The sequence below is a fragment of the Rosa rugosa genome, chromosome 1 (genome assembly GCF_958449725.1).
Source record: "Rosa rugosa chromosome 1, drRosRugo1.1, whole genome shotgun sequence".
NCBI classification, from domain to species: Eukaryota; Viridiplantae; Streptophyta; class Magnoliopsida; order Rosales; family Rosaceae; genus Rosa; species Rosa rugosa.
In genome coordinates this window covers 48,749,545-48,774,510 of record NC_084820.1, presented here as the reverse complement: position 1 = coordinate 48,774,510, position 24,966 = coordinate 48,749,545, and the positions used below count along the sequence as shown (strand labels likewise).

The window sequence follows — 24,966 nt, the reverse complement described above, 5'->3', positions numbered from 1 at the left end:
CCAACGAAAAACAGTCCTTTGGAGGCCAAAAAGCAACAAACCAGAAACCAAAGCAAAAAATGGAAATTGGAAATTTAGAGAAAGTATTATGTTTTTCTCCAAATTTTATAGTTTCTATCGAATTTTTATCGATATCTATACTTTCTCGAAATTTCCAATTTCCATTTTTTGGATGGTCGATATTTCCTCGATCTTCGATATTTTGGTCATTGGTTTGTGGAGCTACTTTGCTGCGGGTGGTGTACCTTATCTTGACTTATTCCGCTATTATTGCCTTCTTCATATGAGCTGGTCAATGGGGTCTATGGCTACTGTTTGTTCGGCTATTTAATTATGTATCATCAGTGCCTTGACTTGGTGGGACATGGTGTTGATAAAGCAACTTGGCTTGCTATGCACTTCAGTAATTGAAGTCACCTTTGTAGAAGCACTGGATTCTGTCATTGGTTTCTGGTTTGTTGCTAGTCTATTTGATCAATTATCTACTCTATTTTAAAAAACTATATATTAAACATTATTACATAATAAATTAGTATAATTTAAAGTGAATTAGTATATAACTATACATTGAGCAGACATTAATCTTGATACTTTACTAATTCTCATACATAAAATTAGTAGTTTATTCATATACAAAGTATTTAAAATAATAAATCTGATTAATTACAATAAAATAAACTACCCAATAAACTATTGAAAAAGAGAACCACAAAAAAAGAAGAGATTTATGAAGAAACAATATATATAAAAAGATATAACATAATAACAAGATCCTTACCCAGCAGGAATGGTTGCCTTGTTTGAATGTACAAGGGTCAACCGAGGTTCGAACAGGTGGGTTGGGCCAGGGGATCTAGGGTTAGGGTTAGGGTTGGGGTTGGGTTGAAGAAGAAGGGTCTGGAAGGAGAGGATGGCGTCGGAAATGGAGTGGGAGAGAGAGATGGGGAGGTCGGAGGAGGGTTTGATTTTGTGGATTAGGGTTTTGAGAGAGGGCTTTGAGGATTTGAGGCTGAGTTTGGTGGCGGAGGTCAGAAACTCTTCGGCGGAGGATTGGAGAGAGGAGCGGAGCCGCTTCTCCATGACGACGACGGTAAGTGTCTGTTTTCAAAATATGAAACCGTTGCCTTTGGGTTTGGGATATGCAGATGCAAAGAGAGAGAGGAACAACCGTCTGTGAGGGACGTCTGTAAATCAAGATAGTGAGTAATTATGAGCAAGGCCAGTGATTTGTCTGTTATGTATGTAGAATAAGTTCAGGTTTTTAATTTCAAATTGTTTTTGGCGCTCTGTCATTTAACCATTAATTGCTTCGTTTTTTACCTAATTGGTCAAAGGAAACCTTTAGTTTAGTTTTCCCACGGGAGTAACCCTTTGGTATCATAGTTTAATCCAATATTATTTAAGACCGTAAAATTAGAACTGTAAATAGACCGGATTTAAGCGGATCGATCTAAATCCAAAGTCATTTAGCAACAACAAATTTCAACTCAACTCGATCCGATAACTCGATGGATTGTTGATAGTTCAATCCAAATTCGTATCCGGTGGAATAACGGATACCTAACCTGATCCTTTTTTTTATAATGAATGTTCTTGTTGTAAATATTATTATCTATGTGGATGTCCATGTAAATACTCATTAGTTATGTACTTTGATGTAAACTCTACCTCTATATAAAGGAGGCTAATGAGACTGAATGAGATATACTTCTACTTCCTCCCAACTATTCTATCTTCATCTTCTTCCTACTTTATAACACGTTATCAGCACGCTTCGCTCTGCTTTATTTTCTTATAGGGATAATGACCATTTACACAATTTTAGGATAAAAATTGCTCACTTACCCCAAAACTCTAAGAAATTGCTCATTTACCCAAACACTCTAAGAGATCATTTCCCTAATACCCAATTAATTATTTTTTACTCATTTTTATTTATTTTTGGGACATTTTTGCCCTCTCCTTCTTTGTCACTTAGAGAGAGAAGTCATCGGAGACCTTGCCGGACTCCGGTGACCAGTGGCCGGCAACGAACTCAGGCGACCGGTCACGGGAATCCGGATACCAGTCTGGTGACCGGATTCCAGCGTCTGAATTTATTGCCCCCTAATACCCAGTAATCATATTATTGCCCTCCAATAAAAAGTTTATTAGGGATCAATAATTAGTGAAAAATGAAGATGTTTTTAATTTTGAAAGTTTTAGTAGGTTTATCCAAATAAATAATCTTATTATTGCCCCTCAATAATCTTACTATTGCCCCGTAATAATCTTATTATTGCCCAATAAATATTTTACTACCCCGCAATAATCTTTTTACTGCCCCCCAATAATCTCATTATTATCTTCCAATAATCGTTTTTTCGTCCCCCAATAATCTTATTATTGCCCAACCAAATCATAATAAACAAAACAATCACTACTAGCAACATCCCATATTGAAATCGGCCAATTTTTTGGAGAAACAAACCACCGCAACAACATGGACGACGTTGGAGTATAATTTGATGATATAAGCACCCAAAAAAAAAAACAATAACGAAAAAAAAAAGCCAGAATGAAAAAAAAAAAAAAAACCAAAACAACGGGAAAATCATGTTTCGAGAACAGACGCCGTCGTTGACATTACCGGAGAGACTGGCGTCACTCAGCCTCGCCGTGTCTTTCACAAAAGAGGCTACCGAGTTCGGCGTTGTTGGCGTCACTCAGCCTCACCATGTGGCTGCCGTCTCCGTCGCCATCAAGATCCGAACCTGCGCAGGCAAAATCGATCCAGAACAGAGCGTCCCCTACCCCGGCGACTTAGCGCCGACGACCACCGTTCAGCGTTCTGCGTTCCTTGCGCCGGCAGCCCAGACCGAAACCTCAACCTAAAGCCGACGACATTGACCACCATCGCTCTTCGACCTAAAATTTCTAATCCTATCGGTCGTCGGTGACCAGAATGGTGAGTGTGAGTTGCTCGATGGGGATGTTCCTCGCCGGGAAGAGATGAGAGAGAGAGAGACGAGCGGAGGGGAGAGGGAGGGAGGGAGAGAGAGAGAGAGAGAGGGAGAGAGAGGGATCGGTCTGCATAGTGAGATAGAGGAGAGAGAGTGAAGCTGTAATTTTTTAATTAATTGAAGGTTAAAATTGTCACTTAACACTGAATTGGGTAAATAGGGTTAAAAAACTCTGAGTGGAGTAAGTAGGCAATTTTGAAGCTGAAATTGGGTAAGTGGTCACGGCCCCTTTCTTATACTCTATGATGATCCACGAGTCATATGGGGTGACATGCATTGTTGCTTGGCCATAACTCTCGATCTATGAGTTTCGATAATCTCTAATAATCTTTTGGTCGATGTTATCTGTAAATCTTATATTGATCGATTAGTATGGTTAGAAGACCCATGTTAATTGTGCTACTTCAGTTTGTTAATGTTTGGTGGTGATCTTGGTTTCTGTTACGGAATGGGTGTTTTCGATTTGCTAAATTGCTTTGAATTGTTTGTTGGTTCTTATTTTATATATGCGTGGATAAATATTTGGTAGTTATCTGCTTCAAGAAAACGTGTTCGACCCTTATCCATGTTTTTCATTGGATTGTGCCTCTCTGCTCTTAGTTTTGTTTCTTCTAAACCAAAACCAACATCTCTGTTTCATGTTTGGTTTCGTCTTTAGCATATAGAAACATGCATCAATTAATTAATATTGTATTAGTTTTTCGTTAGAATGTTCTGCACTCTTGTATATAGTAACAACATCAGAGCAAAGGATTCCATTCCATTTAACATGGGTAGCATACTTGGTCAATTATGTTTTATCAATATCATACGACATATACGAGTTAGCAGATTCCATAAGTATTATTTCCATCGCTATCTAAAGTTCTCATCAACGGCTTTTCACTTATATATTGGTAAGCATATAACCTATATGTTTTCTGTCTATTTGACCATTTGGATTCAATTTATTAATTTCATGATATATTTCAATTTTATGAATTGAGATTAAACACACGTTTACATCCAGTTGTAAATTTTATAACCATGGATCGAGACATGAAGTCTCTTGATTGAATTGTAGAGGACCTGAAGCTCCTCGAGAGTTATATACTCAAAATTGCGACATGAATTTTCTTAGAGCCGATACAATTAACGAGGGCCAGAAGTTCCTTAGAGTTAAACAATGATCGAACCCATGTGTAGTGATTCCTAGTCATATGGGGGCCTGAAGTTCCTCAAGGGTCATGAAATGTAAATTGGAAAATTGTGACATGAAGCTCTTCAGAACTTATGCAATTACGAGGGCCAGAAGATCCTCAGAGTTATATAATCGAGTACATGAACTCACATATTTTTGATCCCCAATAATTATAAGAGGGCCGGAAGTTCCTCAAAATGTTTGGGTATTGGGGTTCCCTCCTCCGCACGACAATGTGAATTTGAAGTTCCTTACCTTATTTTGAGATTATGTTCTCTTGCAATTAGAGGAGAGAAACAAGATTATCATATTTGTGAAGTTAACCAGACCAGAAGTTCTGTGTATTTTCTTCATTCAAGGAACCAGAAGTTTCCACTGTAAAATATATTCCATTATTTATTTATTTTCTTCCCTGCAATTCCTATTTTGTTATGTACTTTCATTACAGTACTCATCTTTTAAATTTTTTTTGTTATTCACATGGGCCAGCAGCCTTATATCTCAAACATATGAATTTTGAATGTAATATTTTTGAACCAGAAGTTCAAAATTTCACAGTAGAACCTGAAGTTCTAACAGTAAAACTCAAACCCGAAGCTTTGAGTATAAAATATAAAGGATTAAATTATGTTTAGTCCATGTACTATGACCTTTTTTTCGTTTCAGTCCCTGACATTCTCAATTAATTTGAAAAGTCCCTAACGTTACAATTTTAGTCTGATCGGTACACTCCGTCAATTCGGGCCGTTAACTTGCTGATGTGGCACTCCAAGCCACACCACCTCAGCAGTTTGCATGCCACTTGACCTGTAAATTGTCCAATATATCCCCCATGCATTTTTCCCCATTCTTCACCAAAAAATAACTCCAAAGTGATTCAATTTTTCACTCCAAACCCCCAACTGCAGTCTAGCATACCAAAACAAATGCTTGAATGCAACTATGATTTCATCATTTCAAAGCAATTACTGAAGCCAACTGATACAAACACACATATAGTAATAACAAGACAAGACTGAACAAATTAACACACTCTGCAAAACATATGCAAATTAACACACTCTGCAAAATAGATGCAAATTAACACACTTTGCAGAAAAGATATAAGACAAAGGCAAAACAAATTTCATATACAATTTTCATCTCATATACAAGGCAAAACAGATGCAATTCGAACCAAGCTTAAAGAAAGTTGAACCTAGAAATCGAACCAAGGGCGCAAGGCAGCAACTGACTAAGCTTGAAGAATCCGAAATCGAAAAGTCGAAAGCCGAAATCGAACCTAGAAATCTTCATAAGCCTTGAGGACGTCTATGCTTTGCTGCTTCACCTGCTTGAGTTCGAGGCGATTGAAGACTGAAAATTGAATACCCAGAAGCGAATGTTCTTGAATTATGATCACATGAATCATCCATCACTCTTTACAATACTTTCATCATCTTCATAAAACAAACAAACAAAACCAAACTACACTAACAATCACAGAAACTGACCCAAAATCACACCACAACAACAAATTGAATGCTTATTTCACTCACAGAAATATGAAAAACAACTAAAAGGTTCGAAATTTATCGGGAATTTTACTTACAGAAGCTGAATTGTAGCTGAAAAACCCAAGCTTTATGAAGATTTGGAGCAGAATCGAACGAATTAGAGCAATGAAACGCCCCTATTTTCGAGAAATCGAAGAAATTGGGAACCAAAGCCGAACCAAATGTAAAATTGATGGAGAAATTGACCTCCGAATGTAAAATTGATTCGAAAACTGAAATCTTCGATGGCCACGAGGACCCCAACCAAAACACCGGAATCTCTATCCTCAACTGCAAGGTCACCTTAGACCTCCTTCCGGTCAAATCCATATTCAGACCACTGTTCTTTCCGATCTTGAACCTCTCCTCAAACCTCTTCTTGGTCTCCTTCAAGGCGGTGACTTTCCTTTCCTTGCTGGTGAGCACGTCCGGGTGACGACCTCGAGATCGATGTCGAGAGTGTAGAGCGTGGCAGAGGATCCTAAAGGAGGAACACGACCTTTGCGACCTCCGTAGGGACCCTGAAGGAGGATCACGACCTTGTTTGGCTTCAAAAATTTGACCATGGCGACAACGCTCCTCCCTCTCTCTAACTTCAGAAAGCTCCCTTGGATTCGGTGTGAGGAAGTTGGATTCGGTGTGAGGAAGAACATGTTGCAGCTAGAAGAAAAATAGAGTAGAATAAAAAAAAATTAAAAAGTTAAAAGGGGAGGGCTATTCTTGACATTTTACCATCCACTGTGCTTACGTGGCTCTGAGTTGGCATTTAAATTTATGCCACGTCAGCCAATTAATTGAGCAATTGGACGGAGTGTACCAATCAGACGGAAATTGTGACCTCAGGGACTTTTTGGATGAAATTAAAATGTCAGGGACTGAAACGATGTTGGAGGCAGAGTACAGGGACTAAACAAAATTTAATCCAAATATAAATTAGTTAGAAGTGAACTTGAAGCTTCACTTTAATCACCTCGAGCCTGAAGTTTCGAGCACCAAATTTATTTGAACCCGAAGTTCAAATTACGAAATCTTAGAACTTGCAGTTCATAAAACAGATATTCGAACCTGAAGGTTCGATTACACATATAATTCATTCATAGTTTATTTGACTTTCTATCAACTCGAACTAGAAGTTTCGAGTAAATTTTCATATGTCGATTGATACATTCTTCTTTATGCCTGCTTAAAGCATTCCACCTTAGAACCTGAAGTTCTAATTGTGCAGACTCGAGCCTTAAGTTTCGAGTGGATATATGCACAATTTATCGAAGAGTTTTAATCTCGGTCAACCTCAAACCTGAAGTTTTGAGGGAATTATATTGACACCAATTTAAAAGTAAGCAGATATTTAACCGTTGGTTTATGACGGATGCGTATGAGTATACCCCAAAATTTGTGATCGTGACTTTTGTAATTAAAAGAGATCAGAACTTGTAGTTCCTTGATCCTTAATTACATGAGGACCTGAAGCTCCTCAATGATCAAACTAACTAGATGACCATCTAAAGTCCTTCACTCATAAGCTATGGTCATGAAGTTTAAACTCGACATTTCGAGTATACTATTTTGGCCAGAAGTTCAAAATGCATTTGTTGTTAATCTACATCAAACAACGATACAATAATTGAACCTCATGTTTTACCTGTATAACACGGACCAGAAGCTTCGTGTATATCCTATGAGATCCACTATTCAATTCTTACAAATTTGATTTGTGTCACCTTCAAACTTATGTTTTGAGTGGCTTTCAGACAATGCAATTTTATCCATGATCTCTATAGGTCCAGAAAACATTACTAAGGCCTATGCTTGTGAGGCTAATATAACAATCATTTCAGATCTTACATATCTGATTGATGGCTCCAGAAGAGCACACATTATTGTCTCCTTGCATTCTGTGCCTCCAATATTACCAGAGATGTATAATCTCCCAGTCTCATGGATCTCATTGATAAGAAAGCCGATTGACATAGCTATACCATGAAATGCCATCAGAAGTGGATCATGGCAAGAGAAAAATCAGGAGTCAATGTAAATATTGTCCTACCATCCACATATGTGAGGAAATTAAAAATTGGGCGTGTGTGACCTATATATGGTACGATGTTTATCAAGCCATTTTCAAAATGACACTAGTCAAATTAAATTGCATTGACTAATAAGAACATTGAGATTCATCTCACATGCCTGACGTCTTTTGCTTACAATAAGAAACTTGAAAGCACTATTGTGTTATTCCACAGATTTATTGTAACCTCTTGAGTTCCCATTGAAACTAAATGTTTCTTAATCCAATTATCTAGCTAGGAACCTGATGCTCCTTAAGAGGTTGTTATAAATTAAAGAAAAAATTGAAACCTCAAGTTTCTTGGATCTCCAATGATATGAGGGCCTGAAGTCCCTCCTCTTTATGACTACACATTTATAAGTGACACAGAACTTGAGGTTCTCCACATGATAAAGTTACTTGTTCTTATGGATTGTAGTCTTTAACTCGAAATTTTGAGCATATCATTCTGGCCAGCAGTTCAAAATGAATTTGGTCCATTCCAATTGTCAATATTTCACAATTGATGTTTACTCAAGCTAAGGTAACACTCATATCATGAGTTGTAGATCTTGATTTATGGCTCCAAATGAGCTACTATCATGTTACCGAATTTGAAATATTGTTGCATTAATTGCTTCCTATATGGTTGGAGAAGACTTTATGCCATCGGATATATACTGTATCGAATTTTCACAGTAAATTGAGGCATATATGTAATGTCATGAACCAGAAGTTCATTGAACCAAATACACTATTTGGCATGATCGATTACGTCATCTTTTGTCTACCATGTTGCGTGGAATGATGGATTATCAGATCAATGTGTGGTAATATAGTAAGTACTACTTGTTGGAAAATTAAACACCCGCCACACAAGTACTAGTACTAGAGATGAAAGAAGAAATAACCAGACCAAGAGGAAAACAAGATTTAACGAGGTTGAAAGAAAGAGCATCCATCCCCAATGGCTAATTTATAGCCAGCAAGTCTCAGAGAAAATGTAATCCCACACCACATGTGATTTGAAGTTTTCTTTGGTCAAAAAGTGATTTGAAGAGATTTATAGATTTAATACTACCCAATCAGGGGCGGAAGGAAGTAGAAGGCTGTATGGGCTCAAGCCTAGACAAAATTTTAGGCCAAAAACCCTTAAGTATATATATCTATCTTTAGCCCATACCAGCCCAAAGAAAAGAAAAAAATTATCTGTAAAAGTTGCGTGTATTCCCAATCTCTCACAACCGCACACTACTCAGTAGGTCAGATTTGTGCGTTTCGATGGAGCCTCACACTACTTATCTTCGAAAGCGAAATGTCTCAAGCAATCCACACCCAAATTCCCTTCTTGTGGAAAATCTCACCCTTTGTTGTCCAGTGGCCTTAGTCTGCGACGCAGACCAAGGAATCTCCAAAGCAACAATCTTTCTTTCGATGGAGCCACACACTACTTATCTTCGAAAGCGAAATGCCTCAAGCAATCCACACCCAAATTCCCTTCTTGTGGAAAATCTCACCCCTTGTTGTCCAGTAGCCTCAGTCTGCGACGCAGACCAAGGAATCTCCAAAGCAACAATCTTTCTTTCGCTTTCTCGTAAACAAGGTTTGAAACTCTATCGATCTCTCCTGTTTTGAATTTTTGATACATCTTTGTTCTTCTTCCTGCTCTATTTTTCCCAATGGGATTTTCTTAAAGAAATTGCAAAAGGAGAAGCTCGCCGATTCTGTTTGCTACCAATGGCGGATGTAATTGTGAGTTGGCCTTTTGTGTATAAGTTGAGGATTGGGATTGTTGGGACTGCTCTTACTATTGGTTTTGCTTGGTGAGTTGGGGGCTATCGGTTTTGGGTTTGTTTGTGTACACTATTTCTGGTGGGTGTTCGGAAACATCAAACAGGGACTGGTTTTTCAGCTCAAGCAGTCAAGCTTTTGTTGGGCTTTGGAATTTCTTGATGCTTTCTTTGGCTTCTGATTATGTTGTGATTATTTTTTATTTAAAGATGTGCATTTTGTGTTGTAGATTGGAGAATTTTTTTAGAGTTTTGGTGATAGTGTCTGGATTTATGCCCCAAAAAAAAAATAGTGGTTGTTCTAATTAGCCTAGACAAGTCTCAGATCCTGGATCCGCCACTGTACCCAATGATGAGAAAAAAATAGACGGGCGATCAAAATCTGATGTTATGTAGACGTGTCTGCAACTTCTACTTGTGGAATGTCCGGCCAACTTTATGCCTATATCTTCGGAGAGTTTTCTTCACTAATGAGAAAATTACATAAGCACATTATTACACAGCTCAAGTTTATGCGCAACCAGAGCCATTTGTATCCAAACGGATACCACTTGTACAACTTATCTCAACCTAGAAGAGATCACTCTAACCCATTAGCTATTCTCACTCTTGAACACAACTCACCCTACTCCTATACACGAAGACCCACTCTTGCTCTTGGCTTTCTAGTGCTAGTTTCTGGAACTTCTTCATGTTGTCCTTGTATTCATGAGTGTTGTACGTATTCCTTGCTTCCATAGGAGCTGTTGACCATACTTCGACCTGGTATGAACCCTTCATTTAATTCCTCTAGAGAAAGAGTGGAAATGAAATCATGAGATTGGAAATGATTTCCTTCCAAAGCTTGAACTACCTGCTTTTAATCGGTTTGAAAATGAAATCAGCATGTTTACAGTCAGATTGGAAATGATTAAACATCTTAGGAATGTCGACAGTTCTACCAAACAGAATCTACATGCATCTGTCCCGAAGCAATGATCTTCTCTTCCACCCTTGTTTATAAAATACCTCATGAATACAGTAACAACACATCTTGACTACCATTTGCACGTTCTTCGAAAGGAAGCTCTCATTTCATGGCTATGCCTGAGTTCTAATATATATATATTCAAGTGAAAAACCATAAGAAAAACCAAAAAAACCTGCCCTTACACCAGATTGGATGATACTATATATGTAAAATGCAAGCTAATCAGGTAGAATGAGGAGACATCCAAAGCCGATACGGCCGATACACCCCAACTCCTGAACAACCTTACAAAGTTAAAGCCAGGAACACTTCGCAATATACAGTAAAGAAAGTTGGAATCTCAATGAGCAGAAACATAAATATCCACTTTTGAGGCTAGCGAAGTATTCCAGACTCACATTAGGACAATTGAATATTTTGAATGTAAGGAGGATGTTACCAATATTCTTTTTAAAATGTATTATTAAACTGCCATAACTCAAACTGCTCTATTACCACGAAGTAATAAACTGCACAGTTAGTTTTGATTATATGGTATACTAACTGGTACCGGCAATAATTTATCTACAGTAGTAGCAGCAAAATCCCAACAACTCCATTCATCAAATGAACTTAAATGATTGATTAGAAATAGCGACTGCACCCCAAGCTTATGAAGATTTCAATAGCAGATAAGGTCTTTGGCCAAGTGGTTTTTGAGTATCTACGAAGGAAGGAGAATGAACAGTGAAACTTGGAGAAAGTTGAGAAAAGAGAAAGCTTATGGAACTGAACTTCACATCATAAACTGCTTTTCCTCAGAAGGAAGTAACATGGGAGCCAAATATTCTTCAAAATCTAGGGATGTCTAGGTTTCAAAGGACCTTGCAGTTTGTAAAAATCTTTCCAAGTGAGTGAGATATGTTGATTGGACTGGAGGAAGGTCAAATTAGACAGAAAACTGGGGAAGTGCTCTGTTTCTTTTGGAGCAGCAAAGTTTAGGAATCCAATTGAATGATCAGTAGAGCAATTGCATCAAAGAGGCTTTCCTGGCCCTTTAATGAAAATTCTTTGTTTCCAGAAAAAAAAAAAAGTGCATCAAAGAGGCTTTAATTTGAGAATTTATATCTCAATCGTTAATCATGCAGAGACAGTTGTAATACAAGATAGATCAAGGTTTCAAGAACTATATTGAATACAATTTAAATTCCAATAAAAGACATGACAAACCAACTTTTCAGTTTATTGATATACAGAGTACAAAATACATGTATTTGGTCAACAAAAAAAAAAATACAACATGTACACAAGATTTCACTAAACTACATTAAAAATTATTCCTTCTCCAAATTGTGCCTACAATAAATGATGTCAATTTTGTTCCCTCTGCCAACTCCATCTAGGAGCTAATTGGGGACTAATGGGAATGATAGATTTTGATATGAACATACTAGCCACCAGATCCAATCAAACTTTAGTATGGGAAAGAAACACTTAAATGGTTCAAACAACCGAGTATGCAACTCAGGAAAGCTCACTTACCTACCTGAACAATAGATACATTCAATCTACCAAATGTGCGGTTTGAAGTGGTGTTTCCAAGTAAGCATGCCAATAGCGTCTGGGGTTCAGCAAATTAGGGAGCTGTAAGGGTGGAGAGTGGGAGAAATTAGCATTGTTCAAGAATCTGGGAATCGGTTGTCAAGAGCTTTTACCATAGTCTTGGCTGTCTTTGTTCATTCGCCCGTGTTCGATATCTTGAGTGGTCTGTTGGCCTTCACCACTGGAGGCAGATTGGTGCTGGCCAAAATCACTGCTGGGCTCACTGGTCTCACTGATTCCTTGATCTAGCTCTTGGCTTTCTAGTGCTAACTTTCTAAATTTCAACATGTCGGCCTTGTATTCATGAGTGCTGTATTGTGTGCTTTCAGAGGAACTGTATATCATACTTTGACCTGGTATAACTCCTTCATTTAATTCATCTGGAGAAAGATTGCCTTCCAAAGCTCGAACTACCTGCTTTTGATCAAATATTAGAATAAAATGCCAAAGGCTGAACTATGGTGTTCGTATAGGCTTCATACATAATCAGCATTTGGAAAGTCACATGATATTATTGTGTATATAGTCACGCATTGTTCAAGTTTTGCCATTAAATGAGATAACAGTTTTTCCTACTATAAAGTCATAAACAAGAATCCGCATGGAAGAGGGTTTCTTTTTCCACCATAATTTATCAAATACCTATTGGTCCTAGGCCTATTGTCCGTTGGTCTCGACTGATGTAAAACAAAAACTAAACGGGTCATTTTAGAAGAAGACAATTTCAAAGATGATCTAAAACCGAAGCTTGAAACATCCTTCCAAAGTAATAGCCTGGCACACCAAATATATATGTACATATTTATATATATTAAGAGGGGTCCTACGCGACTCCATACTCATAGAAAGATATTTGAATTGTAAAGAAAAAGGAGGATGTAAACAAGACAAATAGACCTATTGCATCAGCTCAAACTAACTTCGGAACTTTGTAAGATTACCTGGCTCATTTTTGGCCGACGGCGAGCAGAATGACGCACAGAAGCAGCAGCGCAGGCAATCATACAAGCCATTTCGCTGGAGTTGTAATCATTCTGCAACCTTTCATCAACAAGACCATCAAAGTTTCCCTTTTCCAATGCTCGCGCGAGCAAAGGCCTTGCCTGAAATTCAATAACAGTGTCTATAATCTTTCCAGGCCATTCAAGCTTTCATAGTTACAAAAAGTTTCACAGGGAGAGAGCAGAGCAGAGAATTCTCCATGAAAGCATATAGCAAGATTTGACGAAAGAAAGCCATAACATAAAACGGATAGGTCATGAAGCAACTGCGTTATCTTCTAATAAGATACAGCCATATTACCACAAACTGATGCAGATGAACTGCCAAGAATTAGTAGTGAACATATTGTATACGCACCCACTCAACCATGCTATCATCAGTGAAGGAATGAGTTTTATCAATGGGTTGGCGTCCAGTAATCAATTCCAATAGCACGACCCCGAATGAGAAGACATCTGACTTATCACTGAGCTTTCCACTGGATGCATATTCAGGAGCTAAGTATCTGAATATGTAAGGTAATAGGTGAAAAACTGTTAGTAAATCAACCACTACAACCTTTCAGTACAAACTTAGACTGCATGGAACCCATAAATCAGGAAGTAACGCAGACTATATTGATCTTACCCAAAAGTTCCCATTACCCTTGTGGAGACATGAGTATCTGTATCTAAGGCCAACTTGGCAAGTCCAAAGTCTGCAACCTGAACAAAAAATACATACAATACATAATACACATTAATATTATCTGCATTTGATAAGAAACAAAAAATAAATTTAATAACTCCTCTTAAGAGTATATTGTCTTGTTCGGAAACTAAGCAGTAGTGATAGGAAAATTTTACATTTAAAGTTATCCTGTAATATCCAACTAACACACATTTCTTTGTTTTTGATATGGGCAGTGGCAGATGAAAGAAAATAAAGTCATCAAGGATCAAGATTTTGGTGATATAGTAACAACTCTGGACCTCGTATATACATGCTTCTCTCCTTTTCTATTTCAATTGTAGTTATAAGCAAAACAAACTCATCAAGGATTTTCATCCCATTACCAAATTGACCATCATGTCTTCAAGTTAAGTGTCTAGTTTTTAATTTTTTACATAAAGGGTTTGTTTTTCAGACTCAGTGTTCATGAGATTACTTTAGTCATCAAGCTTTATCGCTTTGTGACCAACTATGCAGCAAGAACATCATGAGCTTTATACATTTGAAGTTTTTGATGAATCATATCAAAATGTGAAAGCTATTACAACCTACCTTTGCCAGCTTTTTGACCAACTATGCAGCAAGAACATCATGAGCGTTATACATTTGAAAGTGTATGATGAATCGTATCAAAATGTGAAAGCTATTACAACCTACCTTTGCCTCAAAGTTGTCATCAATAAGAATATTGGCAGACTTGATGTCACGGTGTATGATCTTGGGATGACCTGAAGATGTCACTCAAGAGTAGGCAACTTGCAAGGCAAATAACAGCACAGAAAATTTGTATGTAGTTCCCAAAATAAAAGAGCTAGCATTCAAAGAGAACTTACAGTCCTCATGGAGATATGCCAATCCTTTTGCAGATCCTACAGCAATTTTCATTCTTGTTGGCCAAGTCATAGTTGGTCGCCCCTTTCCTGCAAAATTTTTCTTTGATAAGATTCTCTCAGAGACCAGACTGCCCTCTTTTTATTCTTTGGTGATTATAGGAAAACAGCAAGGAATATAATAAACAAAAACCACCCAAAGGACTTACCATGCAAGTGAAATTCCAAGGTGCTGTTGGAAACGAACTCATAAACAAGCAATCTCTGGGCCCCACTAATGCAGTATCCAACCAGTGATACAAGATGTCTGTGATGGACACGAGTAATGACTTCAATCTCTGCCTGGAATTCACGCTCCCCCTGTCCACTCCCAGCTTTCAGCTGTTTAATTGCAACCACTTTCCCATTTGGAAGAATTCCTTTATGGACATAACCAAAGCCTCCTTGACCAAGAAGATTGTCGTTGGAGAAACCATTTGTTGCCATGACTAACTCTTCATATGTAAATGTGCTTTCGGAAAATCCAAAGGCTGGGGGCGGTTTATCTGATCCATAGCCGCTACCGGTTGAAGATGGTTTACGGGAATGAGTAGGCATTGGAAACATTTCTACTTTGTCTGCTGACGGAGGAGCATAGTTCTGTTGCAAGTTTTGAGGTGGGCCTTTTAATTGGTCATCTGGAGAAATCACACGGCAACAAGAATGACAAGGATCAAATGTCACCACTAGTGAATAATGGAAGTTTCACATATTAAAGAGAATTCATAGATAAGAGGTAACTGTGAGTTTTGGATCAGTAAAAAGTGCATTGAGATAACCAAAAACCAGCTGACATGTTAAAAACATATTTACAAGTATTCACTGATAAAACTAATACAAGCATAAAAAAGTAAATGTAAAGCCTGTCTAAATATGCAGGAGCTGGCATCACCTGTAACCTCTTCACTTTTTTGCTCTCCTCTCAATGAACCGCATGACAGTTCCTACCAAATACTAATTCAATGAAGATGTACAGAGTACCGAATTTCCCATTCAAACCAATTATATGAATCTTGTACAGCAAATGCAAATAAGACTACAGCTAGAAAAAGTCACTTCGTAGTGCAAATGGTATCCTCTTATGCCTTTATAATATACATTTAATTCATCAAACGGTCTTGAAAATGGTGAAAGCACATCGCTATTAAATAACTTCTCAATAGTTGGAATCTTCAGAACAGCTGGTTCATGCAAAGGCTGCTGAGTTTGCTAAAACAAAAAGCACAGACTTTACTTCCATACAATTCATCCTTAGGAAGTTAACATCATAGGTATGGCCATATGGGAAGTTAAAAACATGGCTAAATATATAAGGGATGCACAAGACTGCTTTCCTTTGCTTAGGGTCTATTTGATCTAGACGCTAATTGAACGTTTATGACTTTGTATTCAAATTCATAAGCTTTCATGAAAGTTAACATGCAAACGAATGTCGGACACTATTTTTCTCACTGAAAGCAAGGCGAAAGCCAATTTAGCATGAGATCGATGGTAGTTGTCTTCCGACACTATCTAAGATGAAGCGCTATTACACATAGAAGAAACCATTCTGTTTTCCCTAGTCCAGAGACCTATAATGGCTGCTTGGTGGGGAACGAACTAGCTCGAATAAAAGGTACGAAGACAAAGCAAGTGAAGTGTAACCAGATAAACATCTATGGAGACAACTAAATCATCTGTTAAACTAAAGATATTAATCTCTAGTGGCACATCTAAATCAAAGTCAGCACTTGTAGAAAATCGGGAAAAAATAAATGAATGACTCTCTCACTACTAGAGTCTAATAGGATCAATTTCACATCAAATTTAACTCCACTACTGATATGCATTTCAAATATACGGCTATACCTATTGGTTTATCCCAAAAAACAAAACTTCAATATGCAACAACTTTGAAACGACTTGAAGATTTCTGCTGGTAAGTTTTGATGAATTACCTTTGGGTTGTTGACCTGACTCATTAGCTCTCGCCAACCTGTTCTTCCGTCTCCGATAGACAAAGAAGATAATGGCCACTACAACAAGCACACTGAACCCTCCTATCGCAACTCCGACTATAACCCCGACCGGCGTGCTCCCCGACGGCAACTGCCCTATGGTCGGTGGCGAATTAGATGTCGATGCCGGAGGTGGCGGCGATGTGGTGGAGTTGGTTGGCGGCGACGCGGTAGTGTTGGTGGTCGGAGGAGTAGTGGTAGGAGCAGTAGCGTCGGCCGGCGGAGGGGGAGTAGGTGAGGTGGAGTTGGTGGTGGACGGGGCCGGCGCCGACATGGCCGGCGAGGTTTGAAAGGTAGCGAATGAATCGGAGGTTTTTGAATTGGACTTGGTGAAGAAGATGCAGAGTGGGTGAAAAAAGAATAGTCACACGTGGTGAAGAAGAGATGAACAAACGTGTGGGACCCGGTTTTGGTTAATGTCTCTGAAGAATTTTGGGGGAGGGAGACCGTTTGTACCTCGTGTTATTGCATTACGTCATAACAGAAAATATGAGCTGGATTTAATTCTTCTGACCGGGATAGACCCAAAATTTTTATGTTAAATTATTTTTAATGGAAAAACTACTGAAAATATGAAATTATCTTAAAGGAAAAGCACATTATGTGTCTTCATCAAAGTGACTGACGAAGAAAGAATTAGCGATTACTATCAATCAGCAAGGATTACGGATCAATCAGCATTTAATGTCATCATTGTAATTGATATTTCCGTTGACGAAGCACATTATGTGTTTTCGTCAAAGTGACTGACGAAGAGGGAATCAAGGAATTAGCGATTACCATCAATCAGCAAGGATTACGGATCAATCAGCATTTAATGTCATCATTGTAATTGATATTTCCGTTATAATTATCTCCCTATATAAAGGGATTATGAAATGAAATGAGTAGACCAATTTCAATTCCATTTTACTTTTACAAATTACAGATTCAAATCTCATTATCATCAGGATGAATGAGATTGGTGAAGTGAATAAGGAGAAATACAAATTATAAAAATAAAAACTTGAAACTAAGGACTCTTTAAACAAAAAAATCTTTGATTAAGGGGGCAATGATATCTGATCTCTTAAAAATTAGTAAACCTCCGTAGCTTCATTGATGAGAATGAGTAGTTGGGGAAAAGCTTGAAGCTAAATGATATAAGAATTGCTTCTATAAGAATAATTCCTACACTAAATGATATGAGAATAATTCATGAGTTATTGTACCTATAGGCTGAAAGAATTGCTTCTATTTTATTTTTTACATTATACAATATGTAAATGTTTACGCGAGCGGAGTACTATCTTGTTTACTCTATAATGAATAAAGTATTCAATCTGCCCTAATGGCTAATACTAGCATGCATTAGAGTTTTCTGTTTGTCCTAACTTGAGAGTTTTCAAACTTTGGTGTTTGTACTACTCTTATTTTGAGCTAATAATTCGTCAATGAACTCATTGTCTGTTAGCAATTCAAACTCAGGGCCTCTTTTTTATAAAGAAAAATTTAATTATGTCACTAGACTACGGATATAATCTAAAAATCTAACAGAAGAGGTTTTGTTAAGGGAGTGATAATTGAACTGTATCAATTATCATCATGGATAGTTATGGCAAACTAAACAACAAATTACTAGAATCGAAATAATTCTAAAACATATTCATCATCGTAACCACTCCACTTTATTTTCTGTAGAATATAAATTTCATCATCGTATATATGTGTGTCTGTAGCATACCACACGAAAACCTTTTCTTTGTTTTGGACAAGTTTAACTTGCAATTAAGAGAAGTCCTGTTGTGAACCCAAAAGTAAAGGTCTTTCTAAATGTATCCAGCAAATTTCTATGTATACCCAGCAAATCAATTTTGTATGAAAAGACATTTATATCTTCATACGAAATGACCATAATAGTCATGGTAAATAAAAATAACAATAAAAGAAGGGCTTTTGTCCATTTACCCCATTTTTAGAGATTTTTTTCCCACTTACCCCATTAAGTTTTTTTAATTCCCTCTTACCCAAAACACTCTAAGGAGGTCTTCCCTAATACCCCATTAAGATTTTTTTTTGGGTTTTTGTCCATTTACCCCATTTCTAGGGATTTTTTTCCCACTAACCCCATTAAGTTTTTTTAATTCTCTCTTACCCAATACACTCTAAGGGAGTCTTCCCTAATACCCCATTAAGATTTTTTTTTTGTTTTTAATTTTTTTTTAATACCATTCTACCCCTAACCCCTTTGTTACTTAGAGAGAGAGAGAGAGAGAGAGAAAAAAAATGGAAGAGAGAGAAACCATAGGAGATTTCGCCGGAGCCGTCACCGGCCGCCGGAATCCCGTCACCGGCCGCCGGATTCCGGCCAACTTTCGCCGGATTCCTGTCACCGGTCGCCGGATTCCGGTCACCGGTCGCCGGATTCCGGCCAACTTTCGCCGGATTCCGGTCACCGGTCGCCGGATTCCGGAATTTGCTGAAAATCTCACCGGAAATGTTTTTTTGCCCCCAATAGACCTCTATTGCCCCCCAATAGACGTCTATTGCCCTGATAGTCTATTGTCCCCCAATAGACGACTATCAGCCATATATTGCCCCCCAATAGACGACTATCAGTCGTATATTGCCCCCCAATAGACGACTATCAGCCATGTATTGCCCTCCAATAGACGTTTAGATTACCGAAATGGTAATTAATTTTCCTAAAACTACACAAATAAAACTTTAATTAAAGAAAAAAAACGAGAAGATTACATCAATTCAAAACGTCTATTGCCCCCCAATAGATGTCTATTACCCCCCAATAGACGCTTTAACAGATGTCTATTGCCCCAATAGAACTTTCAGTGGCCAGAATAGAAACTAATCTCCCTAAATTTAGACACATAAAACTTTAATTATAGAAAAAAACAAGGAGATTACATCAATTCAAAATGTCTATTGCCCTCCAGTAGACGTCTATTGCCCCCCAATAGACGGCTATTAAAAGATAATAAAACGTTTTTTTTTCGTCCTATGCCTTCTGCCCACATTTACACAAAAAAATAAATAAATAAATAACTAGGCAACTAGAATTTACAAATAAAAGCTGTATTACCCATGAGTGCCAATAAAACAATTATGGTAAAAAATACTTTACAAAAGCAACTAGAGTGCCGATTCGTCCGATTGCTCTACATTACCAAATCTCCTACCTCCTCCTCCTCACCGATTGGCATTTCGCATTGCCAGATCTGAGGTACATTCTCCCGCTATTTCTCTTGATCTCTTTCCTCAATCGCCAAATCCGAAACGAATCGTAGTAATCGGATTGTTGAATTTTAGTCTGCTTTGGTTGATTTTGAAATTGTGTGGATTTTCAGATGCTGACTAAATTCGAGACCAAGAGTAACCGTGCCAAGGGGCTGAGCTTCCCCAGCAAGAGGCCATGGATTTTGGTGAGTCTTCACAGCGGAGCTCGAACTCAAATCGCCGTAGCGGCAAATAGAGCCGTCGTGGACGACGCTGCACCGCTTCGACAACGCGTCGAGTAGCTCGATCTGGTACGAGCTGGCATACGCAGAGGCCAAGGGCCGGGTTGGGCGGGGAGGGTAAGAAGAAGAGGTGGGCTTCGTCCTCCGGTTCCGGATCTGCCATGGCAGAGAGAGAGAGAGGGTTTTGGCTTCATAGAGAGAGAAGGGGAGAGTCTGGAGAGAGACAGAGAGAAGAGAGAGATCGAAGGGAGGAGAGTAATTATTTAATTAGGAAGTGGGCAGAATAGTCATTTTAATTTAAATTGGGTTAGTGGGAAAAAAAATTTGTTGTTGGGGTAAGTGGGATAACTTTAGTTCATTTTGGGGCTTTTGGTCAATGACCCTTTTTTTTTTGTTTTTTTTTATTTTTTTTAATACCATTTTACCCTCACCCCTTTGAAACTTAGAAAGAGAGAGAGAGAGAAACCATAGGAGACTTCGCCGGAGCCCGGTCACCGGCTGCCGGAATCCGGTCACCAGCTGCCGGAATCGGGTCACCGGTCGCCGGATCCCGATCACCGGCCGCCGGAATCCGGTCAAGGCCGCCGCCCACCGAAATTTGCTGAAAATCTCACAGGAAAGGTTTTTTTTGCCCCCAATAGACGTCTATTGCCCCAATAGTCTATTGCCCCCCAATAGACGATTATCAGTCATGTATTGCCCCACAATAGACGACTATCAGCCATGTATTGCCCCCCAATAGACGTCTATTGCCCCCCAATAGGACTTTCAGTCGCCAGAATGGAAACTAATCTCCCTAAATTTAGACAAATAAAACTTTGATTACAAAAAAAAACAAGAAGATTACATCAATTCAAAACGTCTATTGCCCCCCAATAGCCGTCTATTGCCTCCCAATAGACGTCTATGGTTTTTTTTTTTTCTGAACACCACTGCAATGAAAATAACTACCTCAAACCTCTCTTCCGCCACCGCCTCCTTTATCAACCTCTTTTTTCTTTTTTTGTCAAACCATCATCAACATAATAAAGAACAAAGGGATTAAAGGGCATTCCTGGAAGCCATTAACTAGGAAGCTGCTTGTTTCAAATAAGAAGCTTCCCAAATTGTATGCCCGTGGTTAGAATCCTAAAAACCATAATCGATTTCAATGGAAAATGAGAAGCCAAAATAGTCTCGGGAAGTGCATAGTATTAAATACCAAAGTGACATATTTGGCTTGTACCAAAAAAAAAGAAAAATAAAAAAGTGACATATATGGCAGGTGTCTCTTATATAACTACTGGTCTTCTGCATGCACTACCAAACCACCGATCAAAACCCCAAACAACAAAACAATCACACCTAAGAACCAGCTGCAAAATTGCAAAAGTGAAAAAGCAAATCGAGTCATATCTATAAATATGAAACCTTTATCATCATCATCATCAGCTTGATCAGGAGCACCAAAAACACCATTTATGCATTCCCGGCTGAAGCGAAACCCCAATTAATAACCAGTCCCAAATTTAATTACCAGGAAATGGAATGCGAAGGTCGAGAGCGCAAAGAGCACGATCCTCCAGGTAGTTTCTCCGGCCTTGTCGCACGGCGGTTTGGCAACGCCGGAGGGAATCAGCGTGCTTCCGGCCTAAACAAAGAGCTAGGGTTGTATTTGGATGTGAGTCAGGTCGGGTTTACCGACGAGTACGTCGAGGATGAGAGAGGAGGGAGAGAGACCGAGATCTGAAATAGGAGAGAGATAGGGGAATAAACAATTTGGTTAAGGGTAAAATTGTTATTTTGCCTCAAATTGGGTTAGTGAGAATAAAAATTTGTTGCTGGGGTAAGTGAGACAATTTTGACTGATTTTGGTGTTTTGGGTCAAAGACCCATAAAAGAAACCAAAAAGTTTACAACTCTTTTTTGTATTTGTACCCAGCAAGTAATGAAATAATGCTCGTACTAGAGGACGGGGATCTGATATGAAGGGAACAAATGCCATGAGTGTTTGCCTCTGTCTTATTTTTCTTGATGTATTTCCATTTTATATAATGCCTGGATCTGTATGTCTTTGAACCAAAAAAATAAAAAATAAAAGCAGCTATAATTGTTCACATGCAGAGAGACTCAAGTGTGTGTGACTATGTTAATTAAAAAAAAAAAAAGGACTTTAGTGTGAAAAGAGAGATGTGAAGTCTGGGATGAGCCGACTAAATAGTGTCAGGCATGAAGCAATTTTTCCAGATTAACCAAATTAACAACCTTTTGTAAGCTTCTCAACCAAACAAAAAGAAAATACAACAGAAACGAAAAGAAAAAAAAAAAAAACACATCTGATCCAATCATATTTTTTAAGGTACCAAACAGGTCTGCATTTAGGCTAATTCGATATGTATAAGATCTGTTTCCAAACATATCTTTTTGCAGCTGGTCTTATCATCTTTTCTTCAGAAAATGTGAAGCACCTTTGAAGTCCTAGCTATAGTTTGGTGCGCATATATGTTATCGATCAGTTTCGTAATGTAAACTGAATCCCTCATTCCCTATTGCTGTAAAATTGAAATCTATTTTCAAGTTCTCAATCAAAGTTTATTACTTTTTCAAGTGCAAATGCAATGCTAAATAATGCAAACAAAGCCTCAAGTCTAAACATTGCCACAGCTCAATTATAATCAATATAAAGAACTCAAGCCATCCACTTCATTCAAGCATATGAGTTAAAGCATCCAAACAAATAAAATAAGCTTCTCGTATCAAACTTATCAACTCTCTTATAAGCAAATTGAGCATGAGATTTTGCTGGGTGTGAGTTAAAAATAAGGGTATTGTTGGAAAAGTTGCTGGGTGTCATTACAAATTCTATTTTTTTTACTGAAGATAAAAAATTTGCTGGGTCTACATAGAAATTTGCTGGGTACATTTAGAAATACCCAAAAGTAAAACATACAGATAGACTTGTAAATGGACCGGATTTGGATCGGATCGACCTAAATCCAAATCCGTTTACTTAAAAAAAAATTCGATCCAAACCCGCTCCGTTAACCCGGCGGATCATTGATAGCTCGATCCAATTCTGTATCCGCCGGATTAACGGATACCCAATCCGCTAATCCGACCCGTTTATAATTTCAAATATTTTAAAATTTTAAATAGTAATATTAAATTTATATCATTATACCTCATATGATATTAATAAAATATTAAAACAACATGAAAACTATCACCAAAAGTAGAATTATGTTATCAAAATTCTTAATGCTTCTTGGAATCTTGGGTAGTGGACTGTCCCTTAGATATCTGCAAAAAAATTGTATTAGAAATTCTTCATATTTTATATTTTATAGTTTTAAAAAAATAATAATATATTAATAAAAAATAATATTTTATTATTACAAAAAGGGGCCGGATCATTAACGGATTGGATCGACCTAAATCCGTATTTGATCCGTTAAATAAACGGATTCGGATTATTAACGGATCAAAATTTTCGATCCAAACCCGCCCAATAGCCACGGATCTGGAGCGGGTCTGGATCAAAATCCGGTCCATTTATAGGTCTACATACAGATATATAATTATTTACACATGCAGTACGTACAAAATGTAATGCTCACAGTTATTTTCATTTGAAAGATTTCCATCGTAAATCTGCACCACTCCACGTTGTTTGCTGTTCTTTCTCTTCCTCCTATAATAAACCATGAAAATGCACACCGCAACGACCAGCTGTACAGCTCTTGTCGCACCCCCAGCGATCAGGCCAACGGAAGTTCCCTTCGATACTGGAAGCGTCACCAATGGCGCTGGTGACCTTGATTCGTATCCTAGCCTCTTATCAGGGAGGTGAAGGGGTAGATATATATGGGCTCTCCGATCCGGAGGTGAAGGTGGAGATTCGTACTCTGTGATTTTGGGTGCCTCCGCCGGTGATGACATAGCAATCTTGATAAAAAAGAAGTGATGGTTAGGATCTTGGTATTCGATCTTATGCGTTGTATAATGATCGAAGTGACGAAAATTATTCCACTTGGTGGGAATGGTGGATATAATACACGTACTGCCGGTGATGGAGCTTTAGAGATGGGTGTTCCTATTCTCTACATATGGCCGGCCGGCGAAGGAGACAGTTTACTCTACAAACTTGGAGTTAGGAGTTTATGTTTTCATAATAAGCATAGATCAAGATCAGACCAAATTAAAGAGACCACATTTTGATTAGCTGGAAGCGAATTCGAAGTGGCAATAATTATTCTTATATATGTGGATGATCAAGAGGCATCCCCTTTACCTACAAGTCTATATATTCTATACCAAATGGATTCAAAAATAAGAAAGCAAATATCACGATTGCAATAGCCATTGACTTGTGTAAAACGTGTTTCATGTTCTTGACTTTTTCATCCCCTGAATATTTTGGATCAATTGTTTGTGTCGTTTGTGTTTCATGTTCTGATCGACCAGCTATATGTTACTTTTACACGCACGAATTGGTAAGTGATTGAGCGATGGAATCAATTGGTAGTCATGAATATAGTTATTAGGGGGTTGTGATTGCTGAGTCTGAGTGCGATTATTATGGTTTTATGCGACTATCGTGTGCATACCTTCTATTAAATTTTCTTTGCAAAACTAGATAATTAATTACTCTCACAGTGTTAGAACAACATAAACGTTAAACGTACATATAACTTTTTCAGTGAGGGTTTTCGCAACTTTTAATTTTGATTGCTTTAATGTAGGGTGTTCAAAGAGCTTTATGTTGTAAGTTATTGTTTTTCGCATAAAAAAGTTTAGAAAATTACATATAAATGTCATTTTAAAACTTTAATTAGTCACATAAGGTCA

The 24,966-nt window shown here is 38.0% G+C and overlaps 1 protein-coding gene across 2 annotated transcripts; it reads right to left on the bottom strand.

Moving 5' to 3' along the window:
• Positions 1-11,672: 11,672 nt before the first annotated feature.
• Positions 11,673-17,041, bottom strand: LOC133725217 (proline-rich receptor-like protein kinase PERK1). 2 transcript variants are annotated; one of them, XM_062152374.1, is made up of 9 exons: positions 16,625-17,041; positions 14,858-15,325; positions 14,652-14,738; positions 14,476-14,546; positions 13,735-13,811; positions 13,465-13,612; positions 13,047-13,208; positions 12,219-12,519; positions 11,673-12,147 (listed from the first exon to the last, which is right to left on the bottom strand). In XM_062152374.1, exons 1-9 carry the CDS (start codon positions 16,956-16,958, stop codon positions 12,140-12,142), a joined length of 1,656 nt encoding a protein of 551 aa, XP_062008358.1. In that variant the 5' UTR covers positions 16,959-17,041; the 3' UTR covers positions 11,673-12,139. The 2 variants fall into 2 exon arrangements, with proteins under 2 accessions (XP_062008358.1, XP_062008357.1); XM_062152373.1 differs by having other exon boundaries at positions 11,673-12,519; positions 16,625-17,040.
• Positions 17,042-24,966: the final 7,925 nt, after the last annotated feature.